The following is a 9,061-nucleotide window of genomic DNA, read 5'->3' as shown; positions in this document are numbered from 1 at the left end:
AAATATTTATATTATATATAAATTTCTGAGTTCTTTGTCACTAGTTGAGTCACACTAAATCATTTAATGAAGGTACAAAAAAATAAAACCCAATAAAATCATAAAATTAAAAAAAATAGTGATAATTGTGTACTTTTTTTAAAAAAAACCCATTTAAAAAAAAACCTAATCCATTTTTCTAACTTACTATTCATCCACTTTTAAAGCTTATTCACTTCTCTATAATAACTGTACATTTAATTTTTTAACCCTTAATTGAATTACCACAATTATTTAGTAATTTCTCATCTTAAAAATATTCAATTATTTCAAATGTCATTATTTTTTAGAACATATATTTTTATAAATAATGTTGATCTTTAACCCTAATCGTGAAAGTGGTAAATTCTAGTAATTTAAAATTTCGCATACATTTGCTTTGTTAAAAACCTAGTTCATAAAAGCAAAGCTTCCATTAAGAAAATGAGGGCTTACAACAAGCTTAAATTGCCCCAAAAATTACATGAAAGATAATAGTGGGTCAACAAATCCCAAGGGAAACCCTAAACCCACAAAGAGGGAGAGAGCACCTAACCCAACAAGGGTTTGAAGCCATCGCTGGAATGGCTGCCTTCGACTTGGGAGACCATTCTATAATTAGACCTCAAAAACAAATACCAGTACCACAATGAACTGAGCAAAAAATAACGAAATCAATGCCAAACCACCGACAAATGTGGCTTTAGCCACCAAACCTATAAATCTGGAGTGTTAACCCTACTACTCCATTATTTCTCGGCTGACGTAACAGAGGGTGACGGGTGGAATATGAATATATCAAACCATTGGAGGCTTGGCCGAAAATCCAAAAGAAAAAGCCTAGGGAAGAGACCAGGGAAAACTCCCACTAGTAGGGGATCAAACCCACCACCTTCCGACAGCGAAAGACCAAAGAAAACAATTGCCGAATTAGGAATGGATCGAAAAGGCCATTGGGAAAAGAAAAAGGGAGCGACCCTCGGAGGGATCACTTGGGTGAGGGGATGATGGTTGATCGCACGACCGACAACAAAAGAGAGAAACGACGAGGAGGAGGAGGAGGTATGACTTGGGAGAAAATGAGTTCAAAAAATGTAACATTCAAGGCCTAGTTAAAGGCCAATAAATATGACTTTTGAATGTTATCACATTCAAAGCCAATCAATTCATAATCTGGAAGCGGGAGAAGCCACTCCTTTCATTCTTCCCATAATAATCTCATCAGATTCTATAAGACTTTCTATCGTAGGCATGACATCCTTAACGACAGCATTGGAGCAAAATCTGTGAGCCCATTTAAGCAAATTAGGTGTCTTGGTTTCACTAAGCAACTTGATCCCATTCACTTTTTCTTCCACTCTTAGCAAGCATAGAAAGCACCCAAATGCGATGTCAAGGTATTCAATTTGATCCCCTCCAAAGAATGCCTTCCTTTTGCTACACTTGCCAAATGCCCCCTCCAGCAGTACTAACCCTTTCTCCACTTGCCTTATTGCTGCTTTCCTTGTATCCTCTCCTTCAGCAGTACCAATAGCTTTCAAGGAAGGAAACCACTACAACAATTAACCCCAAACAAATCGCATTAAAAACAAGTTTTTTCTTTAATACATTAGCAGCTAAAATTTTTAAATTTAAACCCCTTTGTATAAGTGAATCTTTGATTAATATTATTTAGGCTTAAAAATAATTTTGGCCACTAATGTTTGCATGTTTTGTCAAAATAACCCTAATTATATTTTTGAGCTTTTTTTAGCCATCAACCTTTATTCTTTTTTTTCAATCTGCTTTTTCTAACAGGTTTAATGAAAATACCATTAAAAAAGTTAACGGAGATGATATGAAATTTCATATGTGGAATATTTTTTAGCTTTTCTTAGCCATCGACCTTTATTTTTTTTTTCAATCTGCTTTTTCTAACAGATTTAATGAAAATACTATTAAAAAAGTTAATGTGAAATTTCAAATGTGAAATATTTTTAATGAGATGTAATTTAGTACTTAGAAAACTCAATAAAATAATTACATGTGAAAAATAATAAAATAAATAAATAATACAATAAATTAAAAAAATAACTCTTAATTTAAAGAAAATAAATGTAATTAACTCTTAATTTGTACTGGTTGAAGTGTTTTTTTTTCAAATTAAGATAACTGTAAGAGAATCATAGTTTAAGCATATAATTTAACAAAAAAAAAGAGTTAAATACCTAACTAAAAGGAAGTAGTATACTTATTCAATTAAACCTAGTATCTAATATATATTTGTGTTGATTTGATGAAAGCCATTAAAAATTACCGAAAATTATTCTTGAGATTACACTGCTTGTGATTACAGAAAGTAGGTATGGTAAACATGCCTCTAAAGGTATGTTATCATGGACCCTAAAACTCATCTAACTATTGTGAATGAGTTTGCATGGATAAATCATAAATGTGTAATACCTGGTCTTTAAGATAGCCAGCCCAGAACCGAGCAGTGACACGTTCAAGAGGATCAGAAGGAACAATGGAGGGAGCATAAGGCCAAATCTCGTCGATGTATTCGACAATATTGAGAGACTCACAGATGGACTTATCACCATGAACCATGACTGGGTTTGACTTTGATTCGTGAAGGACCTGGCTTTGGCCATCCCATGGCCTCGCCTCAACCAACTCATAGTTGACAGACTTGATGTTAAGGGCGATCCTTGCCCTCATCGTAAATGGGCACTGCCATCTTCCCATTACTTTCACCTTCCCATCACTCTTTGCCATGCTTTTTTTCTTCTTTTAAGAGTTACCACTGTCTTTCACTTTACAAGTGTGTTTAAATATAAATTGAAGTGCAGGAGATGGAAACTGCTCTATTATATTAAAATGATAAAATTTTAATTATTTTAAAATATTTAAAAATAATTAAAATCAAATTTAAGAAAATAACTTCAACATATCAACGATAATAATATTTTAATTAAGATGGGGAATTTGGAATTTAAATTGACGTCACTATAATCACCGACAAAGTACTGGGTACTGTCCTGGCTGATATTTAAATTGTTTGGTAAAAATATAAATGTTAAGTTCAGAAGCAGAAGAAGTACACATGACCGTGTTGGGTGGGAGAAATAAAGTGTATAATAATTACATTGATTTCGAGGACAGATTTTATGCACAACAGAAAAAGAAAAATTCTATGTATCTATTTATACGAATTAAATAATTATTATCATTAATTTATAAAAAATATTTTATTTTATTTTTAATTTTTTTTAATGAAGTGAACATCTAAATAATGTAAATTAGATTATAATACACTCAAGATTTAAGTGAAAAGTTTTGTATAACAAATGTATTAATAAAAAATTATATTAAAAACAAATGAATATTTGATTGAATTGATAAATTTCACCATGTGTTAATTCAGATTTATTTTTAAATTTTATATAAAATATATAAAAAAGGCAAAACACCTTTGAAATAATATCTATTGTTTTGTAAAAAAGAGAGTGAATTTTAATCATTTTTAATTGAGTTCCTATTTGATTAACTCGTGACATCAACTCAAGTAAACACATTGTATATAGTATATATACATGTATGGTCAATTATCAAATATAAATTTTGTTAGCTTTAATTTTCAAATATTTTAATTTAATAAAATAAATTCTAAAATTATTTAATTAAATTTACAAAAGTTATTTTCCAAGTATTACAAATTCAATAATAATAATGTTAGTAAACAACTTAGAAACAATTTTAAGAGGATTCTGGAGTATTCAAAAATTTTTGTGAATTGTTTAACCCTTTTAAAGCAACTTTCCAGTCAAGTATTGATATTTCTTGAACAAAATCTAACAAAGTTTTTAAAAGAGGTATAGTATAGAGTTTTGAACCCTTTTTAGTTGATTTGGGCACAAATTAAGGATTGAGTAGTCAAATATTTTAATTGTAGTGTTTGGTGAATTGATGTTTGCAATAGCTTATTGAGATAAAACCTTCAAAACAAAAACGCTGGGATGAACAACTTTTTTCAACAGCTGATTGAGAAATGAGATATGTGAAATGACATATCTCACTATGCATGCTCAAAAATTACTCTCTTTGCCACATGCTCAAAATTTACTCTCTTTGCCACATGCTCTCAAATCTAATAAAGTTGCCAAGATATTAATAGTCTTCAAAAAAACTCCACTGTGAAGCTACAAACAACATTACCGCCAAAATTTTTTAATCGGGCTCATTCATCCTTGAATATTTATATACTCTTAATTTATTTTCAATTTACTTGTATAAAATGATTTTTTATGCAATTTTATATTAATTGAAATATGCTACTTGACAAATTTATTCAGAGTGTGACTTAATTCTCACTAATTTACATACTAAGAACAGAACATAATTATCATTAAGAATATAGTTTACAATTATATTGATACACTATTAATATTCATCAATTTCTACAAGGTTAATATTTGCAAATAAGGAACTTAAGAAATTTGTTTATTTAAATTTCATAATGGATGTTTTAATTCATAGGGAATAGTGTTTTAGTTCAATAATTTCACCCAATAAAAACTAAAGTAATATTAACAAATAAATACTTAACAATAAAATGTGTCGTGCACTTATTTGTCATTTTACACATATCAGCTTTCAGCTATCAATTGAGTTTTACCAAACTCTTTTAAATAAACAGTTAATAGAATCACTTGGTCAAACTAGCTACTGCAATCAGCAACCAGTTATCAACCAATTGCCAAACAGGACCATTGAAACTTATGTTCCAAGTCTCAATACCTAACAACCAAGTCCTAAGAGCTGAGACTAATTTAGACCATAAGTAGTCACATGCTTTTTGTGTACAACAAGGTCTCGATACTTACTCCTCATGATATCGAGGCTTGCCTGTGAAGTCTTGATACATTAATTCTTTTAATAGATATTTTTCAATTAAATTTTGATACTTATCTCAAATATCGAAACTTCACCCTGCAATCTGCATTTAATACATAAAATCAATACTTCACTAAAGATGATATGAAGAAGGCTTGAGAAAAATAATTGTGAAATTGAATGAGTTTACCAAAACAATAATTATGCATTAAATTTGGATATAATTGGAAATGAAAGAGGAATCAACGAAAATGTTATAATGCCCTTACTTATAAATTTTATATATAATTAAAGTACATGATGCCCAAAGGGGTTCCATGGTGTAGTGGTTAGCACTCTGGACTTTGAATCCAGCGACCTGGGTTCGACTCCCGGTGGGACCTTTTTACCTTATTTATGCCCCTTCACTTTCCATTCTTTATGCTCTCTTTCTGTGAAAAAAATAATTATACATATGTAAATATACATGACATGAATCACGAAATGAAAAAGTTAACATGTCATGTACTAGAAGTTTCTACTCTTGATTCTTGATTTCAGTGACTCAACAACATGCTACCTAGTACATATGAATTAAGAAAGTAGAATTTCACCACATGATTCTTTTTTTCTGCACTCTATCCTACTGGTCCTTTTTTCCCTCTCCAACTCTCTCCCCACATCTTGGCCTCGGCAACAGCTCGTTCTCTTTCGGAATCAACGTCTAACATCCTAGTCGTTTTGTTTGGAGAGCCATTGTTCTCAAGCCCTTCGGGGTTATCCCTTTTGGCTTCGTTTGAGTCGTATGGATGGGTATTAAAATAATCCAGAGCAAGCACTACATCACAAATAGAGGGTCTGGAATTAGCATTTTCTTCGATGCACATCAAGGCCACTTCTAGAGCCTTCTTCAAGGTAGGTTTTGAAAAGTGACCTCTCAGCAGTGGATCTGCTAAGTTCGTAATGTTCATTTCATCTTTAAACGGTCGTACCTACAAAAAATTGAGTATATATAATGATAGGTCAGAAAGCATGCCGCTGGAGAGCATATTTAACAAGGAGAAAGTTAAAATCCATGCCGTCTTCAGCATGAGTACTATATTCAGCAAAAATACATTATGCCATCTGGTTCACATCAAGGTATCCAGGGAAAAATACATCATGTGAAGTAAAACAGTTTCAGAACAAGGAGAAAGTTAAAATCCATACCGTCTTCAGCATGAGTACTATATTCAGCAAAAATACATTATGCCATCTGGTTCACATCAAGGTATCCAGGGAAAAATACATCATGTGAAGTAAAACAGTTTCAGAACAAGGAGAAAGTTAAAATCCATACCGTCTTCAGCATGAGTACTATATTCAGCAAAAATACATTATGCCATCTGGTTCACATCAAGGTATCCAGGGAAAAATACATCATGTGAAGTAAAACAGTTTCAGTGATAATGTTATATCATGTGAAGAAGTATTACCCAATCAACAAGGAATCGTTCTTCACGACCACGGCTCTCATCGAAAGCTTTACGTCCAGTTATGAGCTCCAATAGGACTACCCCAAAACTAAAGATGTCAGACTTGGTAGTCAATTTTCCACTAGCGAGGTACTCGGGTGCACAGTAACCATGGGTTCCCATGACCCTGGTGGAAACATATGATTTATCTCCGCTTGGACCAAATTTTGCAAACCCAAAATCAGAGAGTTTTGGGATGAAGCCCTCACCTAATAGTATGTTAGATGATTTTAAATCTCTATATATAACAGGAGGACTGGCTCCACGGTGAAGATATTCCAACCCTTGGGCTGCACCAACAGCTATTTTCATTCTTGTGTTCCAGTCCAAAGGTTTCTGATCAGATGTAAGATCTGCAAAAAAACGTTGCTTATCTATTTAATTTACAGTAAAAGGTATCGTTCGTGGGAAATGAAAACGAAAAAGGTTTGTGAAAGGATGCAGAAACATAGTCAGAATGTTTAACTGTTGAAAAACTAGCAGGAAAAGAAACTAACAAAGGGTTTTGAAGCTGTAATAGTGAGTGAGTGTCCCTGAGACTCATCCTGGAGGTCTAGATAGAACCAGTGAAAACGATTTTCTAACAAATGAATTCATTGACAAGTTTAAAGGAGAAGGCATGGATTACAATGGAGGTGATCTTCCAAGGATCCCTGTGGCATGTACTCGTAGACAAGTAGGCGCTGATCCCCTTCGGCACAGTAACCAATCAAATTGACAAGATTGGGGTGATGCAAAAGTGAAAGCATGAGGAACTCCACAAGGAACTCCTTTTCTCCTTGGAGACCAGTCTTGTCAAGTTTCTTAATAGCTACAACCTGCTAACAACCATAATGCATGCGATTACAAATGGATATATGGGGAAAATTTTGTCCAGTAAGGAGGAAATTTAAACAGGCATACAAGAATGTACCTGACCACTACTTTCTAATATTCCTTTATATACAGCCCCGAATCCACCTTGCCCGATCATGGATTCTGATCTGAAATTTTTTGTCGCCTTTGCCAGTTGTCGATATGTAAAAGTCTGAGCCCTATTGCCAGCATTAGGCTCTTCTTTCGGAGCTGATGGTTCCTGTCTTAAGGCTGCACTGCTTTTTGTTCCAAGTGCAATTCCTATTTTTCACAGGCATAGTTAGATTGGCAGAATAAACTGTATCATGCCACTTTGTTAGTCATGAAACTTCAGAGATGTTTAAAATCGAAAATTGTTTAGGTGTATTATCAAAGTGTGCAAAAGAAACATATTTCGGTATTAGTTTGGTTCATTTAGGCAGATATGATAAAATCTTACAAATTACAGCCTCAAGAAAGATGCAACACAAGCAAAAGCCTAGTTCAGCTAATCAACAACAAGAATGCTTCCATTCCATGAAAAACCTAGTTGGCTTAGCAGCAATGTTTTTCAGCAGTAGTAGAAATAGGATGAAATTTTGTTCAGCTTCCTACCCTGTTGGGTGTTTCAATCTATAAATCAATATAAGCCATTTTCTATACATATTCTTATCATGTAACATTCAAAAGAACATAAATTAATAAACCAAAAGATTTCAATTGAACAATTTGACATCCCAAAAGGAAGAACAGCATTTACAAGTTTACAACCCCACTAAAATTCCCAATATTCTATCCATTAAATTCACATTGCTCCTATAATCTTGGAAAAGAAAACAATTGCATGAAAGAAACTGACCAGGAGATACAGGAGGCTTGGGTTTCTTTCCAGGTTCTTTCTTCTCACCACTCTTCAGCTTCTTACCTTTCCTCCAACCAAAACAAGGGCAATAACCCATTTGCTTCTATCAATCAATCAAACTCCAATTAAACAAAAAGCTTTCACCTTTTCTCTTGTGGAAAAGCTCTGAAAATTGAAATTCAACAACAAAAAAGCTTCACTTGACAATGAAAAGTTAAAAGACGAATCTGCATTTTGGCCTTCCGTGTTGATTTCACGGAAACAAGAATCAAATCAACATCTTTTGTACGTATGAAATTTGAGAACAATCAAAACAACCCAAAAAAAAAAAACACGATTCAGAAGAAAACATGCGATGCTAATGTTATGGTAACAAAACATAGTTTTTTTTAGTAAAAATATCATCTTTCCAAATAACGTCCATTTTGGGATCATGGTTTGATAAAATTATGCATACAACTCATAAGAATAATAACAAAACTATAAACGTTGATCTACCCAAAAAAAATTTAATTTTAAAATTTTATCATTAAATCAAAATCTTATTAATATTTCCACCCATTAATTATTGAAGGAAAGTCACTCTTATAAAGACTGTCTTTTATGTATAGATGGACCCCACAACGGATTAATATATTCGGAATTTCATCTTTCCACTAGTCCTACCAAGCGCATGTTTTCCTTAGTAGGTGGTTGGGCGTCATGCTTGACAGAGTATTCCTACTCTATGAATCTTGTCTTTGACTCTCAACAAAGTAAAGAGAAACAATTTTGATATGACCTAAAGACAATATCAACACATTGTTTTTTATACAATGATGACTCGAACCCAAAATATTCTTAAGGAAGTTGATCACAACAGATTACAACTTGGGATTTGATAATTATTTTTTCTTTCTTTAATCCTTATATTATTTTTATATCAAAATAATTTCTAATGTAAACATAAATAATTAAGGTATCATTCATGTCCGTTTTA

The 9,061-nt window shown here is 32.6% G+C and overlaps 2 protein-coding genes and 1 non-coding gene across 3 annotated transcripts; 1 reads left to right on the top strand and 2 right to left on the bottom strand.

Annotated features, from left to right (window-relative positions):
* Window positions 1-433: 433 nt before the first annotated feature.
* On the bottom strand, window positions 434-2,842 carry LOC107911737 (glutathione S-transferase U17). The gene is made up of 2 exons (XM_016839646.2): window positions 2,461-2,842; window positions 434-1,571 (listed from the first exon to the last, which is right to left on the bottom strand). Exons 1-2 carry the CDS (start codon window positions 2,773-2,775, stop codon window positions 1,185-1,187), a joined length of 702 nt encoding a protein of 233 aa, XP_016695135.1. The 5' UTR covers window positions 2,776-2,842; the 3' UTR covers window positions 434-1,184.
* Window positions 2,843-5,145: 2,303 nt separating this feature from the next.
* LOC107911736 (probable serine/threonine-protein kinase PBL7) lies at window positions 5,146-8,611 on the bottom strand. The gene is made up of 5 exons (XM_016839645.2): window positions 8,080-8,611; window positions 7,300-7,502; window positions 7,015-7,204; window positions 6,348-6,739; window positions 5,146-5,864 (listed from the first exon to the last, which is right to left on the bottom strand). Exons 1-5 carry the CDS (start codon window positions 8,177-8,179, stop codon window positions 5,511-5,513), a joined length of 1,239 nt encoding a protein of 412 aa, XP_016695134.2. The 5' UTR covers window positions 8,180-8,611; the 3' UTR covers window positions 5,146-5,510.
* On the top strand, window positions 5,205-5,276 carry TRNAQ-UUG (transfer RNA glutamine (anticodon UUG)). Its single transcript has one exon. It is a non-coding gene; the product is annotated as a tRNA-Gln (tRNA).
* Window positions 8,612-9,061: the final 450 nt, after the last annotated feature.

This window comes from Gossypium hirsutum, chromosome D11 (genome assembly GCF_007990345.1).
Source record: "Gossypium hirsutum isolate 1008001.06 chromosome D11, Gossypium_hirsutum_v2.1, whole genome shotgun sequence".
Taxonomy (NCBI): Eukaryota; Viridiplantae; Streptophyta; class Magnoliopsida; order Malvales; family Malvaceae; genus Gossypium; species Gossypium hirsutum.
The sequence above is the reverse complement of the archived record's forward strand: the minus strand, read 5'-3'. Positions and strand labels throughout refer to the sequence as shown.